We start from the raw sequence: 27,552 nt of genomic DNA on the forward strand, positions 1-27,552 counted from the left end.
TACGAATTTACGACGGCCTCTGAAGGTCAAAATTTATACATTGTTGGTGCAGAAATCCCCGTGACCATCTCCTGGCCTTTCCTCTGCCTTGGATGTATACTGATTCGCAAATTGAGCCTCTGTTGATTGTTAGATTTTGTATATAATTTTATAAGAAGCAATTAAATGGTTGACACTATTATGCCGTTTAAAAAAAATGGTTGACACTTCGTTTTATATAAGCTAAATACTATACACTAACTGTTCAACAAAACATAAGAATTATTGACTGAAACAAACATAAAATAGATCATAATTTCACAACTCATCTTCAAACATCTTTAACATGTAGTATTTAGTACGAAGATAAATATAATACCACCCCTATTTGTGTTGCTGTCAACAAAAAGTTACAGAACCACCTACAAGAGAAACACTTCGACCGAGAGATGCACCAAACTAAACCTCGAGCTAAAAAACCTGACCTGACCATAATTAAGCTAAAGTTGAGTCGCTAATGCACAATGAAAATGAATCCTCTCAAGACATTTTGGTTAAGATTCGTGCGGAAATTAATTTTGAGAAGTTTGGTGGTGGTTTCATGATCTAATTCGAATAAACGAGTGAGATATCTGCATTTTAAATTTTCTGGCGATTTTCCGCCGAGTTGTTGAGTTTTCCGACGAAAGTTAGCCGGAGAAGAGGAAGATTATGCCAACAGAAAAGTAAATTTCATTTTTCGTCCCTGAACATGTCACTTTTTGCACTTTCAGTCCCTTACGTGTTTTGCACGTGAGGACATTAACGGCTGAAACTTAACACCGTTTGACGAAAGACGTCAATTGCAAAAATCTGCCAACTTTAAGGTCAAAATTGTAACTTTTTTACTTTAGGGATGAAAAGTGCAAAACGTGTCAACTTCAGGGACGAAAAGTGTAATGTACTCTTTTATTTAACTAAAGTTGGAAAAAAAAAGGTAAACTGAAATCAATATTTATATGGAGTTAACTTTCATATGTTTTTTCTTTAGCTTTCGTATTAATTAAGTTGTGATATTGGCCATACACTTTTTGTTTCTCTTTTAATTTAACTAAAGTTGGAAAAAAATGGTTAACTGGAATTAATATTTATATGGAGTTAATTTTCATATATTTCTTCTTTAGCTTTCGTATTAATTAAGTTGTGATATTAGTCATACACTTTTTCTTTCACAATTATTGTAAGATTTATATATCTTGAAACTACCCATCCAATAAACGGGTCTGAGCGCCAATCCATCTATACTACTCGTTAACTCGTATGATATCTATTACTTTGTATTTGGCCCCCCTTCATATTTCTGTTTAGAAACTAGAAATCACACGTTAGCTTAAATTTTTTGTTGAGTACAATTTTTTTTTGTTGAGTACATATATCGAGAATACACAACTGAATTCAATCCCGGCATAAAAGAGGTGTATTGATCGAGAATATAGTTACATAAAATTATTGAAAAGTTAAATTTAGTTATTTTAATATATTCTTTTACAATATCATCAAAATTTGGAAATCAATTATGCACAACAAAGGGATTCTACTTATTTCAGCACTTTTAAAATTTATTTTCTTGAACATACTTATTAATGTTTGAATTGAAATAACATCACAAAAAAATAACATCATCAGCCTTGCGCGTTCTATAATATGGACCTATCGATCAAATTTAAGCAGCAATTGTGATGCAGTCTATTGCTTGTTTGCATATTCCTGTCATTGTTGCCTCCGGCCCATATACCTACAAGAAAACTCAAAGTGAATTGCCTATTTTACCTTTGAAAATGATCCAAAAGTACATTCAAGAAGTGCAATGAAAAAAAAAGGGTCTAATGAACCTCAATAGGGATGCCAAGTTCAGCTCCGAGCGCACGCATTTTTGCAAGTCCTCTTTGGTAATTTGGACCTCCTCGTCGCACATAGATGTGCATGTTTGCTGCTTTGAGCTTGGATTCCTACAAAGATGATTTAAGCATCAAGAGCAAAAAGTTAGTTTTGGCCTTTGAGGTTTAAAAAGGTAGCATTTTGGTTATTGGAATGAGTAAATTAATCGATCACCTTTTCCTTCATCGCACGAATAATGCCATTGAAGGTGGCTGCAACATCAGTGAAGTTGGCAATTCCTCCACCAACTACAAGTGCCCTCCTTTGGCCATCAGGATCAGCAGTTGCGCACTGAAATTTCAACAACAGAAGTTTAATATTTAATGCCAATAAAGCCCAAAAGCGAGCCTTTTGTTGTTGTATTCCAGAAAATGAAAATGAAGAAGGAAACAAACACACAAAGATTTCTAATCCTTCGTTTTCAGGCGTAGAAAGGTTAAATGGTATCTTTGGTGTTGTATTTCTCTTATTATGAAAGAGGATCAATAAAATGCAAATAGAGAGAGTCACTTACATCAATGACAACTCGAGCATATTGCAGAACTTCCTCTTCATTAGGTGCACCGCTGTATTCTGCATAGTTTCCAAGCTCTGAAGCATAGCCCAGATCTCCAACGGTGTCTGCATAGATGACGCTCGCACCACCACCAGCAACCATGGTCCAAATACGTCCTTTTGGGTTTAGAACAGTAAATTTTAAAGATGCACTAGTCTGCAAGAAAGAAGTAAAACAGTTGAACTAAATTAAAATGTTAAGATAGAAATTCCATATAAATTATGCTGAAGCTCTCAGATATAGTGTTTTTCTGAGATTATTGCACGTATAATGGCCTAATGGGTAGTGTGAAAGAAATGAGCATTAATCAGGTTCGTGTAGTTAGTTGTATCCTCATATGTACCTTTTCATCGAGTCCGTGAATAAACTTTTCAGTAGGACTCATCACTCTTCCAAACGGCATTGGGAACTCGATATTGCCCCACCTGTGAAATTAGATGGGAGGTTAGACAGGGCTGTCATGTACCACAACAGTCATAATAAGGAATCAAACTGGATGGGGCAGAATGACACAAAAACGTTTTTATGTATTCTAAAAATACATTTTGGGTGACTTTCACCCGTTCGACCATTCAACCCATCTTCATCCTGGTCACCATTTGAAACTTTACCCATTTGACCCATTCGAGTCAAAGTGATAATCTAAATCAATTGTCAATGCATTAATGATGGACCTCTAGTTGTGCTTATATTCTATTAGAGTATTGACTGCTGTTAATAAAGAAAGACCAAAAGCAAACGATGACAATGGGAATCAAGAAGAAAAAAAAGGTGTACTTCTTAAAGTTCTTGAAAGCTGCAGTGTCATCAAGCTCGCCTCTCATATCAAGGGGATAAGGCTTCCCATTTACCAGGGTGAAAGGATTCATTTCTAGGAAGGTGAAGTCGAGATCTAAATGCAAGAAAACACAAAAATTAATAATTTTCTTTAATAAGATTTTAGATATAATTTTAAGACAGGAAAAACATTTTTTGTACCTATAAATAGGGAATATATGTGCATGATGAATTCCTCGATGACAGATTTGAACTGCATCATAAAAGAAATGCTTATTAGGGATTAAAAAGCACAACTCACCTCATATACAAATGAAATTGTGTTCTAATCTCACCTCCAATGGGAGGGTAGCAACAAGTGGAGCACAAATTTCTTGACTTAAAGACACTCCTGTGGGTAAAAAGATTGTTTTCACCTATACATCCCCGAAAAAAGTGTGAAACAGGCAGCTTTATATGCAAATAGAAAAGCAATGACTAAAGAAGCATAATGAATATACACATCCATTTACCTTTTCCCAGTTCTCTTCAATATCGATACCTCCACATTCTGAAAAACTTATGCTACAACCTAACCGCTCTGAAACAATATTGATATAATACTCTTCGTTGTGTGGAACAAATGGTTCCACAATGAATGTTGTAATGGGGCCTTTGCATTCTCCCATCACAACCTATCAAGCAGAGAGAAGTTTTTATCAGAAAGCAGATTCCAGGTTCTAATATGTCAATTGTCAAGTAAGGAGTATTTACAAATACTCAAAACAAGTACCACCCTTATCCAATGAAAGATCTACATTTGGTTTTATATGTAGGGCGTGTTTGGATGTGCATTTTAAAATTGATCTGGTGATGAATGAATAACTAGAATCAGATAATCATCTGCAATAGAATAGGCTGTTAGAGTCTGTCACATTAAGTTAAGAGAAGCCCAGAAGGGTTACCCAAAGAACTTTCTTATATCCTTCGATAACTAGTATCTATGCAACTAGTATGAAAAAGATAACTTAAACGGGTAATCATAGAATCTGTTTGGCGTAACATTAAAAACTATATATAGTGATAGATTGACAACCTGTCCCGATATCAGGAGTCAGGACAGAATAATGATCTAATGTAGTTTTCATGTCATTTTCTTTATAAATACCACTATATCAAGGTTCAACTTGTGAATTAGTTAATTGTCTCTCAGGAATCATACATGAACTCTTTTCCTAAAACTGGAATATCTCAAGTTGTAAAAACTACCTCTTTGCCAAGTCGTTCCTTTACAAATTCAGCAACTTGAGCCAAATCAAGATTTAAGGCAACAAGTCCACTTTTGCCACGCTTTCCAAACAACATGTCGGGTTTCACAACCAGCTTGGATGAAGATAGCCATGGTTCCCTCTCTACCAGCTCATTGAAGTCAGTCGACTCTGTAACCTAACAAATAACAACGGTTCACTGGTCAACTTTATATTTCATGTCAGAAAGCTGTTTTAACCGTATTAGCGAATCTATGCCCAACTTGCAACCTTTGCATCAGTAGTTCCTATAACATAACTTTAAATTATTAACAATTTAGTGCACAGAGATCATCCACAAGAAATTACTTACCCAGGTTCAGTTATTTAAACTTATGTTCAAGTGTAGCACAGTATATGCTAATTCACATAACCAAGATTAATGTCAGCTAGAAATTGAACCAAAATGGTTTTTTTTTTCTCAATATAGAAAAAATGAGTTGTTAACAACCACCCAGTCGGTTCACTGGTTAGGTGTCCTGATGTTCAAAGCTCAGTAGTTTACATCTTGGGGTGGCCATTGAAAATGTTAGGAAACGGTCACGAGAATATCTTCAGGTAGGCCGCATACATTTGAGTTAAAAGAATAGTCTTCCCCGGGTGAATTAATAAGAACTGGGTTACCAAATAAAAAACTACAGATCCAAAAAAGGAACAATTCTTGATTATACCTGAGCAGATTTGATGGGCAATTCATAACCAGAAATCCTCTTGAAATGCTGCTTAACCAATCTCTTTGAATCATACTCTCTGATCTTCTTGCGTGCCATTAAAACCCTGATCTTTCTACAAGATTTACAACTCAAATTATTCGAATTTAGATCCACATTGCCCACATCAAATTTCTCATAAAGATCAAAACTTTTGGAATATTTGGATTGATTTAACAAAAACCCAGATCATAAGTTACCAACTATTCATATAAAGATTGAAACTTTACCTGTGAGAGATGGGATAGAAAAAGGGTATGTGTTTGTTTTGAAAGACACAATGCAACTGATGGATGTTGAACTAAACTGACCCCTGATAACTTATAGTCGAGTTTTTTGGGGATTTTTATATTTATATTTATTTATTTATTTATTGATATACAACACACATATATTGATTTATCTATTAAATTATGCATATTAACTCCATTTTTGGACAAATTTATTTAAGCGGGAAGAAAGGATGAGTAATCTGGACTCTTTATTAGATTATTCCACTGGCCAACTTACACCTCAACACACAGAAGTCAAGTTTCAAGTTTGGTAAAACTTGTATCGCAACCAATATATTATTTAATTATATTTTCATGAAGGCCGCAAGCCTGCAAAAACAGAAAATGAAACAAACTATTATTTTAATAGAATCAAATTTCGAAAAGTTTAAACATAGATTTTTAGTAATTGTTTGTTTTGTCTAAGCTACGACGAGTACTATTTTATTTGAAGTTTTATTTAGGTCATCATACCTTTATTAATTTCAATTTACATATGTTCAAGTTTGCTTGACGAAAAGTGGTTGATATGTTGAGAAAATCTTAACATTGAGTTATGGTATGAAACCATCGCAATGTACAAGACTTGTCACTCATGGTCGCATGGGCGTTTAATGTGGGTTTATATACCAAGTTGACATTCTCACATATTAGACTAGTCTTTTGAGTTACTATATGTTTCTATGCTAGTAAGTAACAATGATATTAGAGCCAGGTAGGAGTGTTAGGCCAACCACCGAGAACATCAGCCTTTAAAAATGGGGTCATTGTCATTGATTGAAACAATTGCAAGGTATCAGACCTATTCTACATTGGCTATGTGGATGGTCAATGTGAGGTTTATACACACATGAGATTTGTAACATTGTGTAGGTGGTCAATGTAACAACAACAACAATAAGAAGACCCAATTTTTGAGTGGAGTATATGGGAGGTGAGCTGTAGACAGTTTTATCTCTACCCGAAGGTAGAGAAACTGCTTCCATAAAAACATCCGACCACCAAGAGGTTCCTGTTTAATATGTCACGTTATACAAGTATAAGTTAAAAACATGATAGATTAGTGGCGGCCCAAAAGACACAACAAATATGTAGGTGCTTATATCTTAAAACAGGCTTAGGCAAGAAAGAGACGTTAAATCAAAAAAAAAATTTATAGTTTAACTCAACAACTTCTAATATTTTTCAGTTTTTTCAACCATAGAAACAAAACGATTACTATAAATCTCACATTAAAAAGAACATTATATAAATGATTTCATTAAACAAACTATGGCTAATGGACAAGCTATATATATAGGATTAATCCAATAAAGTTTTCAAAAGAAATTGAATAACAATTCAGGATAACTAAGATCATTCGTAACCATTCACCACTTCACCTATACTTTTCCCTGCCACATCAACATCACCTTCTTACATTTTTCACTTTCTCTTTTCTCCTTAACCATTCACTTTCAAATTGAATACCTCATAATACCCCACTATACCCAACAATACCCTATAATATAACTAATCAAAATAAAATAAAACATAAAAAAATAATAAAAACAAAAGAAATGGACCCACTGAAACATATCACTTATCTCCTTTCACCTTTCTATTTCACCTATAGCTCTTAACCATTCACCTACATGCCATATCATTTCACCCTCCTCTATCACCTAGCTCTTAAAGATGGTCTAAGAGATACTTGTCTCGATTTCTTATGTTTGCAAGTTTGTGACAAAGGGGCCGTAGAGTGGATTTCTTTATTATCATTAGACACGTAATAATTGTTTGTTCTAAAGCTTAGAGGGTCAAATTCAGGATAACTAAGAGATACTTGTCTCGATTTCTTATGTTTGCAAGTTTGTGACAAAGGGGTCGTAGAGTGGATTTCTTTATCATCATTAGACACGTAATAATTGCTTGTTTTAAAGCTTAGAGGGTCATTATGTTAGATATATATGTTTCTAGTGGCTTTTTTATTAATATTCTGTTGGTATTAATATCGGGGGACACCTTACCATACAATGGTAAAACCCTTGTACGTACTCTAAAATACGATATTGAGTCAGTGCAGGTGATTCGGATAAAAACCTCACACGCTTGTTACTTCAGGAAGTGGAATCCAAAACCTATAAAAAAAAAACCCCAGGATGCATTTATACGAAATTTTTAACCGTGCCTTGAATTTTGGGGAGCCACGACCCTTCTTGGGCCCTTAAAAGTGTTCTAGACTTGGGCCTCTTATTATAAAAAAGCGTCATAAACGAAAGACTTTTGCTGATGAGCGACTACGTATGTAAGCTTTATACGAAAGTAAAATATTGCTCTTAGTCATTTGCTATGCGCTTTGTATTGACATTTTCTTGTATTACTGGCTAGTTGAAAGAAGTCAAGAAGAGGCCACAACATGTTTTAAAAATAGGTTAAACCGGTAGCAGTAGGTTGCAGATAAATACGACAGTTTTTTAGTTAAACCGGTTGAAGGTTGGATCGACTAGTTTTCCGGTCGAACCAGTTTTTTTATTTTATCTACATCTGTATCTATAATACACAACAACCCCTTTTTTTAAAATCTCAATTAAGAAATTGAAATACCTAATATATCTCACTTCTTTATTCATTAATTTAAACATCTCTACCTAATACACATATAATATATTTAATGAAATAATTTACAACATAAATCCCTCAATTCTTAGATACACTACCTCCTCAAATACCAATTACTTTTACATTCACCACCGTTGCCATCCCCACCACCCGTCACCACCGTTGCCGCCACCCGTCGCTGCCACCACCACCACCCCGCACCACTACCACCATCGTCGCCGCATTGTATGGACATATGACTCATTTTATTTTATGTTTTGAAGTTTTTTTAAAAAGTTTTATGATGATTTGTGTACTCATGTAATTTTGGGTTCTTTGTAGACGACTATAAAACTTAGATATATAAACCATTGGGTAATAGCCCAGTGGCCACCAACCGTCACTTTCCAATCAGGGGATGATTAAGTGGTTGAGAATCACGTGGACATTAGCCTGACTGAGAGATTAGTGGGTATTAAATGGTACATAGAATCCGGGGTTTCCATCCAATTACATTTTTTAAAACTTAGATATATATATATATATATAGGGATAGGGTATTGTAAAACAAGTATTAAAGTAAAAAAAATAAGACAAGATTTTGACCCTTAGATCATGATTAAATTGATACGCGAAGATTCACGAAGCTGAAGCAATTGATTCACGATGATTTTTATAATGCACGGTGATTTTCAGTGAAGAGAAATATATTGTTTTACATGTTTTACTTTAATACTTGTTTTATTTTACCTAAAACCTATATATATATATATTATATTTTATTATAATATAATGATATTATTTTGAATGAGTTTTAACTTTTAAGTGTATTTTGTTAGACAGTAACCATCTTTAACATATTTATGTACATGTAGGTTGAGTTGAACCATGATTTTAAGCTCCGACTGATCCAATTAACAAATCGACTTTTAAACATTGGGTCACAACTTTTTAAGAGAAAAACGAGACAATATCACCCTATTTTACTACTTTTGACATTTCTAAATAAAACTCATTATTAATGGTATACATTTTTGTCGAAAAAGTTTTTTTAAAAATAAAACTTATTTGCAATAAAACAATCATATATAGGAGGCGTCTAAGAAAGGTCGCTTCGATAACACAATATGTCTATTTTAATATTCATGAAAAACATAGAATCTATAGTCAAAATTTATGGGTCACATTCTGTCAATCGAAGTTGATAAAAGGGGAATAAATTGACACATGAATGATACAGAAAACGTCTTAGGGATGGTCCTGTATGCACTTCGTAATGTTTAGAGTAAATCATGTATCACGTTCTAAGCCTTGCTAACTTACTCTTAGTACGAATTAATTAATTAAAACTTCCAGTCTCTACAAACAACTATATTAAATTTTATATGTGCGTGAATGTATCTATGTATGTATGTATGTCTAAAAACACGTAATTCAGTCCGTACCGGTTTGGGTTTTTTTGGCTTTCTCACCTATAGCAAGACATCACATTAAAGACATCATTGAATCATGTACAAGTCATTAACAAAAACATTACCAAAAATCATAATGCATATTCAACATAACATAATCTAACCTATAGGATTGTTTAAAATTCTTCTATTTTATCAGTAAAAAATGGTTGAGTTCCTGCTACATCATGGCATCATGCTCCATGTGTCTCAGAATATCTTGACAACATAAGTTGCTTTCCCCTAACAATGAGTGCAAAGATTCCAAAGGCAGGGAGATGAATCAATCCCACTCCTAAATACCTGCAAGTAATCACCAATTCCATGACTTCCAAGAGTTTAAAACATATCTAGAGGAGCCAAATTAACCATTATTATTGATAACAGTTACTGTCACTCCTACATGACTGAGTACATTATTCAACACCAATAGGGTACAAAAACCTGAGTCTTCAACATTAAATACTTGAATTTGTCAGTAAATTCAATATTGATAATGAGATAAGCACAGCACCAACCAACATGCCTCTCCTAGGAGTATCCTAGATGTAACTAAGGTGCCCCTTAATCAAGTGGTTGAGGGTACATCAGTATAGAGCAGAGGGTGTGTGGCTTTGCCGCTCAAAGTTGGGAGCAAACAAGAAAGACAAGCATAAATGGGTTGTTTTGGGTTATTTTTAATATCCAATGTATCAATCAGTTGAGCCGAATTCAAACGGGTTGAAAGTCATCATTAACATGTCCAAATACCTTTGGGAGTGCTTTAATCTGTGTGAATTTTTGTGGCAGTGGACTCGGAACCCAGGGATTTAGACGGCCAAAGGTCGGCTATCAGGGCCACCAAAACAAAAATGTATAGAGACACCCTTGATCATTTCATTCAAAATGGCTAAATAATTTTTGTATTAACATAGTTTCTTAATAACCACAATTTTTTGCACCGAATAAAAAGGATAGAAAAAGTTTTGTGAGCTTCGGGCCAACCGATTCATGTTTGACTAGTTACCTAATGCCCCCATATTGCTACCTCAGCCAAAATAAACTGATCAAACTCATTTTTGGGATGTGGAGGACATATGTAACATATTCATTTTCTGGCAGAATCCCATACCAAATGATATCTTTGATGGGATGGGTTTCGACCTACAAGATTCTCCTACAAAAGTATAAATCATTATTGAGGATTTGAGGGATATTTATATTTGATGAACAGTCGAACAATTTTGTCAAACCAGGTGTTCAAACATCACTGTGCATATAATGAGATTATGAAGGGATATAGTAATTCATTATCGTTTTACACGAGATGCATGAAGTTTGAGAGTAGGCATACAACAGATAACATATTCAAATTCACACAGGAACATACCAAATAGGAGCATATGGAGATGATAGATCCAGGAAAGGATAAGGCCACCTGCAATATCAGGAACCATGTAAATATGTATATACGAACTGGCTAACAAATATAAACGTCCATAGACCATTTGTGTTATCTGTTCCCTTGTAAATTAGTATATGATATCCATACAAAGCTCAGCTTACCACATTGATACACATGCGTGCACAATCCACTGGAAAATGACAAATACACATGTCCACAGACCAAAATAAGCCAAACGAAAAAAAGGGAACCACTGATAAGAAAACTAAAGTCAGTCAAGTCAATAGCATACAGTAAAATTGGATAACACAAAATACAGTATCGAGACAGGAGACAAGTTGTTGATGCAACATACCATGCGATTCAGAAACAAATCGCCAAGGAGAAGAATAGCATTGACAGAATGCATGCTAACATCCAACTAGATTGAAACAGACAAACGCATCCATCACTTATATAATTATAATTGAGAAAATTAACATATAAGGTCATTGAAAATGAATTCATATCCGTAACTTGAATCCTTAAATGCTTACAAAGCTTAAATTGTACTCTGCAGGAGTAAGAAATGGATAAATTATGAACCAAAACACACTATCAGTGAGTCCAACAGCTCCTGCGCATATCTGTTTATTGAGAAAGTGAGGAATAATCTTAACAAAACCTGTTGAAAATATATATATGATACCAAAGGCAACTCTTTTTTTGTAAGAAACTTGCCTGGAAGACTATTTGAAAGAAATAGCCCCATATAGCAGCAGTTTTTCTAGCATGAGTTTCTCTGTGATTGTTTGGGATAATGGGCATGCTGTGGGAGCTCAACCCCTCTGCTTCTGAGGGAGCCATGTAAGTGCCTCGTTCTGGGTCTAAAGTAGCACTATTGACAGTATGATCACCAACTTCATTCCAATATTTGTAACACCCAAAAATTGAAAATAAAGAAGCAAGCTACAGAGAGTGGACAAAAAACAGTTACAAAAAGAACTTTTCATTTGTTGTATTTTGTAAAAGGTAAGCATTTTAATCAACTTTGTAGCCCTCTGAAGACAAAAATTAAAATATGGTGACCACAAGTCCACAAGCGTCTTGATGATGTTTAAGGAAATAACAACTGTAGATGCATAGCAACATTTTGTACCGCAAAATAGAAAGTGACCAAAGTGAATGTCCACCTGTTCATCACCAGAAACATCCCAACATAAGATTTTATAAATTTGACAAGTCTGCCAAGTCAAAACAGGGAAAAATGCTTAGAAATGTAACGTGCTTCAAGCGGATTTCTATTTTACGTAACATACTTTTTTTTTCAAGCAGTGAACTTTCCAGATTTTCTGATTAAAGGTATCTAATTGTCATATTTTTGATTTAAGCCAACCTGACATTCTGACCCAGTTACCTGGTCAGAATGATGAAGTGGAAGCTGACAAGTCTTTAATTGATTTTTCAGAGCCGGTACTGGCGTGGGATCTTGAAACTGGTCCGTTTACAAGATCACCTTAAAGTTAATTATTTGAAAACTGAATGGGTTTATAAGATGAAAACAAGGCTCCATTCTTGGAACAGAAATCAACCTAAAGTGCGGTTACCTTATTATGCAACTTTCAAAATAAAGTATAGCTAACGGGCTAGTGATAATTATACAACAAATACTAGCAATCCGCAACAAATACAAGTAGCTATTGCATATTGTACAAGTGTGTCAAGCATACACTTGTTGTGAATGGCTAAATTGTGTTGTGTAAATATCATTACCCTAACCAACGACTAATTTATCAGCTATAACCAGCAGTTACTACATATAAATCAGATATAGTACCTTAACATGGTTTGAAATACTTACTGGGTGTAAAAGTAAAAGATGTCACCTCCATCAATAATAAGATTAGCAATAAGCAATGCCAACATCACACCGAATGCAAACAATCTGAAAACAAGCAGCCAGGCAGGATGCAGTGCTTTCAAAGAGGTCCTCCAAGTTTCATCCTCATACAAAATCCCAATAGGTTCCACATCATGTTCATCATCTTTTTTGTTACTTGTCTTCTTGTTGAACAATTTTTCATATTTGATTATTATGATCACTGCTGCTATCATAGTACAGAAGATCCATAATGCACAGAGGAAGAACCTCCAGTTGAGCCAGTAACTTAGCGCGGTGGTATCATCGGCCATCAGTTGACCTCACCAACTAAGTTGCCTGCTCCTATAAGCAAAGCTTCACTGTTACTATATTGTTAAGATTGAAGCTACGCATAACACGATTCCATCAAAGAAAACTATTCCAGATTTTGTTCCGTTTCCGTTGTACTGTTTTAACTAGGGGCGGAGCTAGAAATTTTGGTTGACGGGGACCGAATGACGACATATATTATCCTAACATTTTTAATAATGTTGGTTTGTGGGTAGAAAATGTAGACACTTATTTAGCCACTTCAATCTAAATGTTTACACGCTTTAAATTATTATATTAATAGGTAAAATATTTTAAACTTTCTTTATACTGAAAAAAATCCAAATATATGTATATATATATACTACTAACACATATTTTTTCTAATTGCTGCATCACATCTTTAGCTAAAAGTGTTCTGCAAAGACTTATAAATACTTTTCCTTAAATTTTGACATGACAAATAAATAAATAAAAAAATCCAACAAAAACATTCATTTTAAACTGTAGGGGCTATAATGAAAAATTTAAAACCAATGTATAACTTAAATAAAAGTTAAAACCAACTGTGGTAAACACCCTTGCCTCTAGAGACAGAGGTCATGGGTTCGATCCTCATCCCATGCAAAGGTTGGAGGGCCTTTTCTACCATTTAGGTAGAAACTGGAAGCAGTCTCTCTACTTAGGTAGAGGTAAGGTCTGCCTACATAACTGGAAGCAGCCTCTCTACTTAGGTAGAGGTAAAGTCTGCCTACATCTTAACCTTCCCCATACACCGTCGAGGTATTGGGGCTCAAAACCCGCGGGAGGCGGCACTGAGCAGTTACTTACTTACTTTTAACAGTTTCAAAACTCCAGGGGCTTTAAGTAACAAATATATAACTGAAAACAATAAAGTCGTCTTCAACCTTCCCACCTGCAACATACTACCCCCAAATTTTTAAGTTAATTTTTTTTCTACAAATCTCTGAAATCACTGGATCGAACGAAATTTGTAATGGAAAATATTACTCATTGGGGGTGACCAAGCACCCGTTAGTCACCCCATTGGCTCCGCCCCTGGTACTTTTAACTAATTCAATGGACTTCAACTTTAGTAAGTATTCATCAAACATATTTGGGTTATTTGCATACTAAAGGAACGAATTTTGCATGAAATATCAAATTTAGAAATCGAGTATAAGAATTATCCAAAATAGAAAGCAGTTTTTATCGATTACATAATCAACTTTCGACATAAGAACTATCCAAGAGAAAAGCCTAATTGGATGTTAATAGTGTAAAGAGTTTCTATAGCTGATAAAATTCAAAAGTTGTTTTCTACCTGGGATGATTCTTATACTGGATTTCTAGATTTGAGAATACATTCAAAATTCATTACTAATTTATGCAAATAACCCAACATGATAGTATTAGTAACAGACATAAATCACGATTAATTTAAGTTGCCTAACTTAATAATAATAATAATAAGAATAAGAATAGTTGGAAAAACATAGATATATGAAGCTGAAATAGTTACCTGTTGTGTACAGTAAGTATTTTGGAGCAAACACAAAGATAGGAAAAAAAACAATTGATACCGATAATAATAATAATAATAATAATAATAATAATAATAATAATAATAATAAAATAGAGTGATAAGATTTGCTACTTGTAAAAAGAAAGCAGAGTTTGAATTCAGTGGAAGAAACCAGCCCCTCAACTTGATCTATTCGTGTCAACCATCTTCTTCTTCATTTTCGACTTTTACTTTCTTATTATTATATTATTATTAGTCTAACTGTATCGATCCATCCAAGACTTTTTGAGATGATGCACATGAGTTATAATGTTAACCTTTACTTAACAAACCCGCGGGTATATAACGGATGAGGATTCCTTTACGTGAAACTTCAACTTGAATCAAATTGAGGGGATCTTAACCATTGAATGAAAATTAAGGATTAAGATTAAAAGATCATCTTTGCATCTTAACTATTGAATTTTATTTAAGGGCTAAGAAACTTTTAACTTGACCTCTCAAGTTGAAAGTAACTTGAATCAAGTTGAGGGGATCTTAACCATTGAATGAAAATCAAGAACCAAGATTAAAAGATCATCTTTGCATCTTAACTTTTGAATTTCATTTAAGGGCTAAGAAACTTTTAACTTGACCCCTCAAGTTGAAAGTAACTTGAGGGGATCTCTATCCATATATAATAAGGGAAAGAAAGTGAGCAACATTTTACAGTAATTGTTTTAGTTTTTTTTAAAAAAAATAAATTAAGGGTCCTTTATCTCTATAAAATAAAGCATGTGATTATATATATATATATATATATAGTATATAGCACAGTACCCGCGCAATGCATCAGTGGTTGTAACGGTAACGGTGTGGTAGTGGGGGCGACTGTTGGTAGTGGAAGCGGCGTCGACTGGTGTTGATAATTGATGTAAAGGTAATTGATGTAAAAGGTTAATGAAGATATTTTAGATAAATGACCGATATTGTAATTTAATTATTAATGGTATTTTAGATAATTCATCCATAACTTTTAAAGAGAGAGTTGTTTTATTTATTAAATAGTATAAAAATATAGATTAGGTGTATAGGTGGATTAGGATTAAGAAATAAGGGTATTTTGGGTATAAAAAAATGTTGAATTTTCAAAAATAGGAGAAGTTAATATGTTTTATAAGGGGTTACATATATATATATATATATATATGGGAAAGGAATTTTTAGGCTGTTAGGCACATAAGTTAGGTGAAAAACCTCTCACATACATTTTTTTCAAACCATAAAAATCATGGGGGCCAAACATTTATTCAAAATATTAAAATATCGGTCTGTGGGGAGTTTTTCACTCAAATTGGATGCATAACAGCCTCATACTTACTTTTTTCTCTCTCTATATATAATATATATATATATATATATATATATTTATAATAAAAGATAAAATGAGAACTATATATCTTGTCAGCAACTATCAGAACTATTATATAAAAGGGTATATCCGTATTTTAATAATTTTTAATTTAATTAATAAAATTGTCATATATATCTATATATATATATATATTATATATATATATATATATATCTTTATATTTATTTATAAAAAAAATAAAATGAGAACCATATTTTCTGTCAAGAACTATGAGTATAAAAGGTTTTTTTGTATTTTAATAATTTTTAATTTAATTAATAAAATTGTAAAACTAAATAGACCATAAATGTCTCATGCGGTTACATTAAAAAAGGAGTCATGAACATTTAAGTGACCTATATTTTCTCTTTTTAATCGTACATATGATATCACCATCATCAAAATTTATTTATTTTACATGTTATCATCATGATTTAGTTATGGACACATTTCTTTTAGTAGCCAAAACTAACTTCTTATTTTGACAAGGTTATTATGTGAAAATGCGAATAGTTTATAGCTTTTTATTATATTTTTACAATTCATATATTAACAAGTTAAATGAAATCACATACCCACAAATTATTAAAACATGTGTACCGGTTAAAAAGTATTATACATGTGTACTAATAATAACATGTGTACTAGTTAAAAAAAAGTTTATAGTTAAAATTATTGTATACTTATGAATATGATCATTCACATGTGTACCACATACATGTATCAGTTAAAACACATGTATCTGTCAAAATGTTTATAGTTAAAGCTATTGTACACTTGTGAATAACATTATTAACATGTGTACCGATTAAAAAGTTTATAGCTTTTAAAATTATTATACATGTGTATTAATTAAAACACGTGGACCAAATAAAAAAAATTATAGTGAACAAGATTTTTATTTATAGCTTTTAAAATTATTATTATTAAGAAAAATTTAATCACAAAATCTTATATTAGTATAAGACTAGCTTATAAACCCGGGTGATACCCAGACATATTAGAGATATTAAGGGTATGAGATACAAAAACAACACTACTTACATCTTTATAAAAAGTGACGATAAAAATAAAGAACCATATGATTGTGGACATGCTATGATTTGAATTTTTTTTAGAAAAAGTGACTAACACTCTGATGAAAATGTATTTATGTAATACAAAAACGTAAAGATGTTGACCAGATTGATGGTCATTCTACATATTATTTCGTTTACTATACGCATGTCTAACTGTTATTACTGAATTCATACTAATAAATGATAATAACGAAACACAATTATGAAAACAAAAGTAAATTGGGTATAATCAATAATGTACCAATGGTTTTTTGAAATTATACTTAAATTGTAAAAACTGATAATGAGTAAGTTAAAAAGAAAATGATAATATAATTAGCGAGACATCATTGATAAATTATGACATATGGTTGGATAAAAAAAAAATGTTTTGCATTAGACTTGGTTAGGTTTTAGAAAAACTTCATAGTAAAAGGATTATAAATAAAAAGTTAGAAGATGATGTCATAAAACAATTAAATAAAAAAAGATATTTATTAAAAAAAAATTGTGAAACAATGTTTTACATTAGACTTGGTTAGGTTTTAGAAAAAAACTTCATAGTAAAAGGATTATAAATAAAAAGTTAGAAGATAATGTCATAAAATAATTAAATAAAAAAAGTTAATTATTAAAAAAAATTATAAGGTTGCCATGTAAGATATTTTTAGAAAATAATTATTCATGTAAGATATTTTAGAAAATAATTATTCCATGTAGATAGATATCAATGTACCATTAAATTTAAAAAGAAAAAAGGAAGGCCATGGCCTTGCGTTTTTATCAATATGTTTTGAATTGCGCGTGAAACTTTCAAATATTAAAGTCCATGAAACATGAACGTACATTTCGGCTTATTTTATTTTTACGAATATTACTATTATGCCCTTTCAATGATTATATTCATTAAATAAATAAATCTATTTACAAAAATGCGATTGCTTTTTATTAACCTTGATCATTTTAATTTAATGGTCTTAATTGATTCTCACTTGACAATTTTTTAGTTCTCACAATAACTCAACTCTTTATCTATATATCCAAGTTAATAATGCTTACTAAAAAAAACAACCCTGTTTCTTTTGAAAGTACTTAATTTTTATAAATTTTTTTTAAAGGTGAATTTCGCTTGAAACTTCGTGTCGCGATTCGACAGTGAGAGGTCTAGCATACGTTGTCTTATCGGGTCCGCGCTAGAGAGCTCTCTCGAAGTAAAAATGTCTATTTCAAATACCCAATGGTGGAAAACCTCATACTAATCCGCCCGAAAGCACGGCGATTAATAAGGTTAAACCATGTCCCATCAGACTTGAACCTGGGTATACCCAAGTCAAGCCCTTATAAAAGAACTACCTTATATCTCAAAGTTGGCTGAGTAGAGATTCGAACCTGGGACTTAAAAGTCCTTAATTAATTGATTGCTCATTTATACAGTCTTCATTTGTGACACCATGTTAATGGTATCCAGTACAACACGCAAGTACGAAGTTAATATTTTTTAAAGGTAAATAAACATGTGATTTTGTTCTATGCTTTTTGCTTATTACTCGTACAAAATTATTACACAGTTGTAACAAAACTATGAATTATCCGTTGAAATGGCACAGATGGTAGTATCATACTATGCTATACAAACAGATAATAACCCAAGTTTACATATTTATAAACCAACTTTTGCTTTTTCCAAAAGAAATTTTCAAGAATCAAACCGTATTTTCATTCCTCTCGCATGAATTACAATGGCGTAAAAAACGTAAACATGTCAAAAGTGCCAATAAGCAAAATACTAAGGCGGTTATACTTTTCTCAAGAATGAAAGTTTTGGACAAAACATGTTCTTATTCAATGGTAGTTCTTTTTAGTTTTTACATCTACATTTTAAAATTTTTATAAACATATTTATTATTCTAATTCAGTTATAATGAACAAATATTAATTTGGATAACTTTTCATTCTTCATTCGATATAAAACAAATTTTTTTTTTCTTATTTGGCTTAAATAAAGATATTTTCAAAATGAAGATTACATTGGTAGAGCTAGTGGATATTCTTCGAATCATAAAAATGTCCATACAACTGGAGTTCTAGTTAATTACAAAGATTCCCACACCATTCTTACCAATTACTATGGAACCGCAAAAACATCATATCTAATCTAAAAATTAATGTGATTATTTGAAAGACTAATTATCCCAGAAGTCAAGAAACATTTTTAGATAAAAGGACTAATTTAACATTGTATCTCAATAGTTTGACATTATAAAAAGTCAATTGTTAAGTTCAACCTTTTACTTTTGTATGATATAGACCATATATAATTCTTGCTTAGAATTAATAACCTTAAAAAAAAAAAAAAATTCCCTTCCAGGTATAATATTCGAAATATATATAGTACTGATACTCAACCGGTGTCTATCAAGTATTAAGAGACCCTTGGGGTTGACTGCAGAAAGTCAAACTGTTGAGTTTCTTATTACATTGTTGAGTATAATTGAGATGTGTGGTACTCGATCTAATTTACTGCATTTAGGCTACAACACATTCTATTACATAAAATCAAATTAGAAGCTAAAAAAAGTGATATGATGTAGTGTATGGTTTCTAAATATCTTCATTGAAATATTGTGACGGAGCCACTTGGAAATGACAAGCTTCTACAAATTTTAAAAGTAGAAGTTTAATTTACAGCGGAATTACTATCCTATCACGCGCAGAGTAGAATCACAAGAAAACCAAAGATTTTTCTGTCAACTCTACAAGCAATTTTTGAAAGTTAAGTATTTTATTTCCTGATATGTATGGTGTTTGATGATCAAGTGGATATCCCTAAATTTGGAATCTTTTAGTTGTTCTAAACCACTTTCAAACACCCACATGAAACTCCTAGAAAGTCATTTTTTTCAAATTGAAGCTCGATCTTAAGGCTCAATTTAGAGCAACCCCTTAATTGACCAAGGTTGTAGCCATTAGCATGATGTGAAACTAAATATATAGGAGGTCACAAGTTGGGTATGGATTTGTGCAAGAAGTTGATACATTTGAATTCAGAAAAATGCGTTAGTGCCTCAGGTCAATCACTCAAAACAGTTAGAAAATCAAGCTATTACGGTTCTAAAATCAAAATTTGAAGCAGCCCAAAAGCTCGTTGTTACATTAGTAACAGTTAATTAGTCTTGAAATGCAAAGAAAAAGATTAAATCATCAAGTTCAGATCGGCATGATCATTGCTAATTAATGAAGAAATGATGAGTAATGGTTTGAACTTTTGCTAGCTGTTGTGATTTTTTGGAAAATTTATGTGATTTCTGGTACGTACGTAATTAATTTCATGGGTTTTCAATGTTGTTTTTAGGGAACTAGCTAGCAATCTCGTTGATAGTTAGGTTCAATCTGAGAAGATTAATTAGTGGATGAATATACTATTTAGAGCATTAGATTTGGCATCAAACAGCTAAACATACGACAGTCGAGGTTTTTTTTTTTATCACATGTACACTCAGCTCAAATGCCTCCATGACGAGATCACCAACCACAAGACGTACAAGTTCATTTTTGTTTACAACAAGAAAGATTGAACACGAGGTGCAGTTTGACCCAAGAAAATAAATTCTTGTTCACAGAGGACTATGCACCACTGCGCGCTAATTAGGAGTTACAAAGGTGAGAAATATAATTTATGACCCTGCTATCAATTAAAGGTGGCAATATGAACGCGTTACAGTGGTTTTATACTCGAGACGCATGATGTATTGGATGCAATATATAGTAGTTATGGTACATTTTAAGTGTTTAATTTGGAGACGGAACACATCAACGACTAATATCATCAACTAATCAAATACCCCTTATTTTCAATGTCAAATTCCGAGATAGTTCTGACGGGTATACTCTTTCTTACAAGTGTTTCTTATATGTGTAGCCGGCATAGTACTAAAGACTCTAAGTTAGTCACTAATCGTTAGCTTGCATACTTATCCACAAAAGTCTAAATAAGACTTTTGATTTAGTGAAATTTAAACAACTAGTCATATTAAACCATTAATTTCACATGTAGTGCTCGTTAAACTGGCTGTCATACGGGTTAACAACTTAACACAACAACAATTAGGTGAACAAAACAATGACAACAAGGTGAACAAAATGTTTAAATATCATAATCCACAAAAGCTATTCATATGCCAACGTAGGGTGGTTTGAAATAAATTTACCACTAGCTATGTACTTTTGCTTACCAAAGATGGGGATATATGTTGAATTGAACAAGTCAACCAGGAGGGGCAATTGCAGAGTAACCATAACTGCAATAGGCATACAAGTTAACCCACCAATAGGTGCCAACATCCATGGTCTTTGATCACAAAAGACTAGAAACAAGATTGCACTAAACGCTACCATCATGGAAGCTGTAGAGATGAATAGCGCGGAAAGACCAATAATCAACCGTCTCGGTAAACTGACCAGGAAATCTATTTCAGCGAAACGTGTAGTGAGGATTGATAAGAACACCAACAGTGCACTAGCAGCTGAAAATAGCGATATTGCATCGCTTATTGCAAAGACAATGAAGGCGATTTCTTTTTTATACAAAGGGGTGCCCCTTTCTTGATCGTTTCCACCAGGTACAGTAATAGCTGCTGCAAATACGATTGTTACAATTAATGCAGCAGTAATGCTACATGCTTCTGAAGTTGTTTTCATCCACTGTTCCCCTTCCTTCACCAGATGCTCGTGCTCCTTTGTAAACACCATACTTGGTGTCTCCATTTTGGCGTTCTTCTTCACAAGATCTCCGGGTAACATGAGCTTCTCCACTTCCTGTGGAAACTGACTTGGTTCTTTATGAAACTCATGAGAAAAATAGCATGACAAATACCTTTCTTATTATTGATGTACCTCAAACCATTGAAGCTCTCGTTGTAGTTGCAATGCTGCACCTGTAGCACGACTAAGTATATGTGGAGGTGCCAACCTTCCGGCCAGGTGTAAGATGTTGTTCTCAGAGGAATCTTCAAGTTCTCTATAGCGGTCTTTTCTAAAGTTCAAGTGATAAATAAGGTTGTAGATTTTGTCTGAACGATTTGTTATTGCTAATTCAATAAAAGTACGATCCTCTTCCCTCGAATCATTTATCAACTTTGATGACCTAGACAGAATCTCATCAACAACCTCATAAGCACCTTGACGTACTGCCTCCAGAAAAGGTTTGACGTAACATGGATTTTTATCATCAAAAGGACCTAAATTATCGATATGATTACATATTATATTCACAAGTTCTTTAGCTTCTTCATATATCTTTCTTCTCTTCTCTATACGCCTCATCATTGGCATCCCTGAGATTTTGACAACTAGATTAAAACACAAGCATGAATATTTGGTGAAAATTAGAGGTACGTACACAAAGGTCTCACCCAATATATATGAAAGTTAAATTAGATATGCATATGTCTGTAAACATGAAAGTTTGATTTGTATCATTTTCAATAACACACCTCAAAAAGTATATTCACATTTAATGGCTTAGTCCTTTGCTAAATATTGTTATACATATATAAGTTAGATTCTTCTTAAGCTAAAGAATAGGCTTTCCGGAAGTGGGACGATTTGAGTCATGTGGCGCGATGTCACATTTCAAGAAAATGTGGTATCTTGGTTGGTTGTATCACTATATTTTTTAAAGATAAAAACTTAACAATAACGAATAAAACAAATTAAGGTATTAGTTTTGTTTTTCTAACTTTAATAACAATTAAAACATCCAAAAATACTAAATCAAATTCACTACTTTAATATTATAATAATTTTAGTTTTACATTCTGAAATATAAATGGAAAAGAATGGATATTCTATATTAATAACTCAGGGCGTTGGGATCGAATTTTGTATTGACCTCGGGCATTTACCTCTTTAGCATAAAATAGGCTCCTTTAGGGGTACCAGCGGTGTAAGGGGTCTCAAACCCTGAGCATACTGCCTGTTTGGATGTCACTGCTCAGCTCGATGAAATGACCTTCCTATCCGCCGTTCAAAAAAAAGAATTTTACTTAAAATGGGAGAGAGAGAGGGGGACTCTGGTGAACCCACTTCACCGACCGGCACCGAACGACTTTGAAGAAAAAAGGGGGAGGTTTTAGAAGAAGTTTGCCGAAGAGAGAGTGATGATAAAGCATTCATGGGCCCATTAACGGTCAAAATATGCCCCATGTGACAATGGAAGAAAATATATATAGTCTATATTGGGATATGTATCTACAGTCACACGCACATTTTTCTTTTTATTTTTTTTAAATATTTTTATTTGTTATTAACTACAGTTCAATATCTGTAGTTTGTTAATATATAAAATTTGAAACTAATTGCCTTTATGTATAAGGTGCCTATGAAAGCGGTCTCTTTACCTTTAGGTAAAAGCAAGATTTTCTACAGCTTACCTCCCATGTAACCCACGTTAGCAGAGATTAGGTATTATTATTGTTGTTGTTGTTGTTTATTATTAATTATATTTTTACTTATATATAAGTTTTAATTTTAATATAGTTTTTGATTTTATGTATTAAAAATAAATGAAATAAAATAGATGATGTGGAAATTGGGAAAGTTTGGTAAAAGTGATGCCACCATAGGTAAACTTTGGTGTAAAATGAGGTGGAATGTTTTTATTGGATGATAGTGATGTGAAACCTTGGTAAGTAAAAGAGTGGTGAAACCACTCCCTCGCCCTTAAAGAGGTTTAAATTAGGGGCGTAAAAAATAACGGGAAAACCGAAAAACCGGCCCGAACCGAGTGATCCGTAACCGAAAAAATTGAAACCTGAAGAAACCAAAAAACCGGTGTATAGCGGTTGGGTTACGGCTTTTAATTTTTATTACCCGCGGTTAACGGAACCGAATTTTGGTATATGTCTACATATGATCATATATGTATATAGACACACATATGTATTACCAGAATACGTCATTTACATATTTATTTAGTTAATTTGCTACATTTGTTGTCTAAAGTTATGATAGTTATACTTACTTTCTTTCGCAATCGATGATTAACTTCAAATATTCGAAATAGTAACTTATTTATGTATACATCTTTTCAAGAAAATATGTTAACTTTGTCTAAAATATTATAACTAAAAACTTGAACTTTATATTAGCATGATTTTTATAAATGGTTAATCAAAAACCGAGGCTTTAAAAAGGCCTAAAACTTAAAAAGCCTTAAAAAGAATTTAAATTTTATAATAAAATAATACTTGTAAAAGCTAGGCTTAGATTAAGATTTAGCCGGGCCACACTTATTCAGGCTTTCAAAAGGCCTAAAACTTTGTCTAGCCCCAAACCCCCAATAAAAGCCTAGGCCTGTTTCGGTCCAGGCTTGGTGCACTTGAGTGAAAATTATCTTCAAGACTAGGTTAATTTAATTGGTAAGCTCTGACGTACCTGCAAGTGCTAAAACCGTCCACGAGAGGAAATACAACATAATGAAGGGATAAAGAATCAGTAGAATGAGGAGATGAATCAACTCATATAGTGGATAAAGTACAGCTACCGGGACTACTGCAATATTACAGAGAACGTTAATTAATTAGATGCTAATATCATATCGTCTTGAATTTTTTTTTTTGGAATACAAAACGGCTTGCAAAACTAGGGAGTCAATGAGATTATTTGTAAAACTAGTAATCCCAAGTTTCCCACGGACATTTTAAAACTAGGTATTCCCAAACTCGGGTTGTAAGCGGTCCTCTAAAACTGCCACTCGGGAGATAGACACACATGGATTAAAGGCTGAGTTCATGAAACTCGGGTCAGCTTTTACCCACAAGTACAAATCTTTTCATTTTGAAAGTTGATCCAATCTATTTTTTCGTAGAGAGTCTGTTCTCTTTCTTGATTTTTCTTTTTAAAATATGAGGAGGCTGGCCATCTCCCGAGTTTCCCAAGCTTAACAACATTCCATAATCTGGTTTGTTAATCCCGGATTTACTACTTTCATAAATCACTTATTTGACGCTCCTAGTTTTGCCATTTTTTTGGATAGAAATTACTATTCTATTGTAGAAATTGCTTTTCAGTAACTCACCAAGTAATATCAAAATAGTTTCTTGCAACAACCACATGGCCTCCTTCAAGCTTCTCGTTGCCCATAAAACATGGTCAGCCCATGCGTACAGAACTCTAGGTGCTTTAAAAAGCGAAGAACTCCTCTTTATAATTCTAAGATGAAAATTGTTTAAAGCTCCAAGATATATATGGAGTACATGCATGTTAGTAACACCATCAGCTAGTGGATATATATATATATATATATACAGAGGCGGTACTAGAAAAAATTTTTAGAGGGGGCAAAATAATAAAAATCACCTAAAAGGGGTAAAATGTTAAAAACCTATAGGAAAATTTTAAAAATTTATGAAAAATTAAAAAATACATGACAAAATTTAAATTTTGGAAGGGGGCATTAGCCCCTCTTGCCCCCCATTTAGGTATGCCCCTGTGTGTATATATATATATAGTAGGATAGTGATCAAAAGAGAAGGTACCTTAAGAAGAGAGGCAAAGGTCCGTTTTTGATTTTTTTTTTTTTAGCTTGTTTTTTTTCCCACTTTTATCATTCTCTCTTTAATTAACGAATACCAAAAAAATTGTTAAAAAAATATTCTTTTTCAAAAGACGTAGCCCGCAATTAAGCTATATGTGAAGTCTCTCAGTCTACGGCGTATCCATGATGGCTAAGGGCGGAGCCTGTTAGGTAGATAACCCAATCACCGATTACATTTTATGACCTATCACTCCCACCAGCTACCCTTTATTAATATCATCAAAGGGGAAGCCCGTATTGTATTATTATATGTATAGTTTACTAACTTGGATTAGAGATTTATTTTTTAGATTTTTTTATAATTTTTTTAATGGAATGAGTGAATTTAAAAAAATGAAAAAAGTGAAAATAATCAAAAATATTGAAAAAACAAGCTAAAAAGAAAAAAAATTTAAAAGCGAACCTTATTTCCTTGGATCTCTACCCTACAAGAGTATAGGACGGACGTAGTATATATTACTAGATAGGTACGTAGGTACATAACATACATGGACATATCAATGATTCTCCAAAGGAAAGGTCACTGGGAAAGGTTCTAGCCATAGCCATCAACAGCCGATCATCTCGTACAGCCACTCGAGGAAATGTGTTGACCAATCTCCATGCTATATCTGCAAGAGTTTGACCAAAAAAAAGAAAAATATATACTCGTAAAAAAGAGTCTAATAATCCTTAAAACCCAAACCGGCCGGATTCAAGTCGGTAAGGTTATTGGTGTTCGGGTATAGTATCAACTACTGATCACTCACCGTATTGTTTTTTGGAAATAGCTTCTTCGAGAATATCAAAATCAATATGTTCACGAATTCTGAATTCAATACGATTGATCTGACGAGCAGGTTCTTTGCCTTGCTTATCATCATTAAAAGCTTCCCACAAATATAAAAAGGTATCGAGGTTATTGACTTCATAAACATTCTCTAATGGTGTCCGCCCGAGAAAGTTCACACAGAATGATAAACTTTTACATTTTTTAACCAAGAGTTGGGCAGCACGTTTGTTGTTGAAGATTCCGGCCACGTGTAGGGCAGTACGCCCATGATCGTCTTTTACGTTGATGATTATACTTTCATCACCTATGAAGTCAAGCAACCTTTCAAGAAAATTATTGTGGCCTTCTATCACAGCTATGTGGAGCAATGGAACTCCTTTATTATTAGAAATTGCTTCTGTGACAGCATCTTTGTTCATGCTTTTTAGCATGAGTTTTGCTTCCAACCATCGCCCATCAACAGCCGCTTTGACCAACTTATCGTTGCGGATGGTGGCGTTGTCTGGTGGTGGTGTCTCATCTGTTTCAGTGATGGTGGTTACATCCACTCTTCCCACCGGGAAAACCACATCCACCCGCTTCTTAAGATCCTTCCAGCTTGCAGCATATACACCTGGAACAAACTAGCAATAATATATAAAGCAATCAAAACTTCCTTTACTTAAAGAGAATTGGTATTGTTATCACTCTGTCTTATTAATTTATCATTACTGTATAGTAAACATTTGTAAAGTATCATACAATATTAATTTATACACAGTGATAATTAAAGGTATCGCCATTATTTAGAGGATCTCTAGCCGCTAGAGATCAATATACAAAAAATACAATCTAAAATACACAAAATAACATATCTGGATGTATCCCGGAAATCCAACAACTAAGATTGCAAAATGTTTAAAAAAAAACTTGTGCCAATTACAGAATGAAGTGTTAAAACCAAGGGGCAGACAGTCTTGTCTCTACCCAGAGGTAGAGAGACTGCTTCCAAAAAACCTTACGGCCAAAAGTGTTAAAACCAAGGGGGTGGAAAGATTGTAGTAACCATATGTGTCTGTCGGGTATCACGTGGCTACATTAAGAGTAAGGAAGAATAACAAACATGCGACCTAACATACTTTAGTAC

At 33.1% G+C, this 27,552-nt stretch overlaps 3 protein-coding genes across 3 annotated transcripts; all 3 read right to left on the reverse strand.

Annotated features, from left to right (window-relative positions):
- Positions 1–1,454: 1,454 nt before the first annotated feature.
- On the reverse strand, positions 1,455–5,632 carry LOC122578169 (ATP-citrate synthase alpha chain protein 1-like). Its single transcript, XM_043750072.1, has 12 exons — positions 5,456–5,632; positions 5,187–5,301; positions 4,478–4,654; positions 3,742–3,903; positions 3,565–3,645; positions 3,431–3,482; positions 3,230–3,344; positions 2,796–2,877; positions 2,411–2,608; positions 2,071–2,187; positions 1,851–1,967; positions 1,455–1,753 (listed from the first exon to the last, which is right to left on the reverse strand). The coding sequence occupies exons 2-12, from the start codon at positions 5,283–5,285 to the stop codon at positions 1,682–1,684; spliced, it is 1,272 nt and encodes a 423-aa protein (XP_043606007.1). The 5' UTR covers positions 5,286–5,301; positions 5,456–5,632; the 3' UTR covers positions 1,455–1,681.
- Positions 5,633–9,562: 3,930 nt separating this feature from the next.
- On the reverse strand, positions 9,563–14,898 carry LOC122578431. Its single transcript, XM_043750392.1, has 9 exons — positions 14,740–14,898; positions 12,753–13,115; positions 12,051–12,084; positions 11,633–11,860; positions 11,449–11,538; positions 11,268–11,333; positions 11,074–11,165; positions 10,898–10,945; positions 9,563–9,831 (listed from the first exon to the last, which is right to left on the reverse strand). Exons 2-9 carry the CDS (start codon positions 13,082–13,084, stop codon positions 9,723–9,725), a joined length of 999 nt encoding a protein of 332 aa, XP_043606327.1. The 5' UTR covers positions 13,085–13,115; positions 14,740–14,898; the 3' UTR covers positions 9,563–9,722.
- A 6,327-nt stretch (positions 14,899–21,225) lies between these two features.
- LOC122610940 (ankyrin repeat-containing protein NPR4-like) lies at positions 21,226–21,756 on the reverse strand. Its single transcript, XM_043783890.1, has one exon. It carries the CDS (start codon positions 21,754–21,756, stop codon positions 21,226–21,228), a length of 531 nt encoding a protein of 176 aa, XP_043639825.1.
- Between the last annotated feature and the right edge of the window lie 5,796 nt (positions 21,757–27,552).

Source organism: Erigeron canadensis, chromosome 8, assembly GCF_010389155.1.
Source record: "Erigeron canadensis isolate Cc75 chromosome 8, C_canadensis_v1, whole genome shotgun sequence".
Lineage (NCBI taxonomy): Eukaryota > Viridiplantae > Streptophyta > Magnoliopsida > Asterales > Asteraceae > Erigeron > Erigeron canadensis.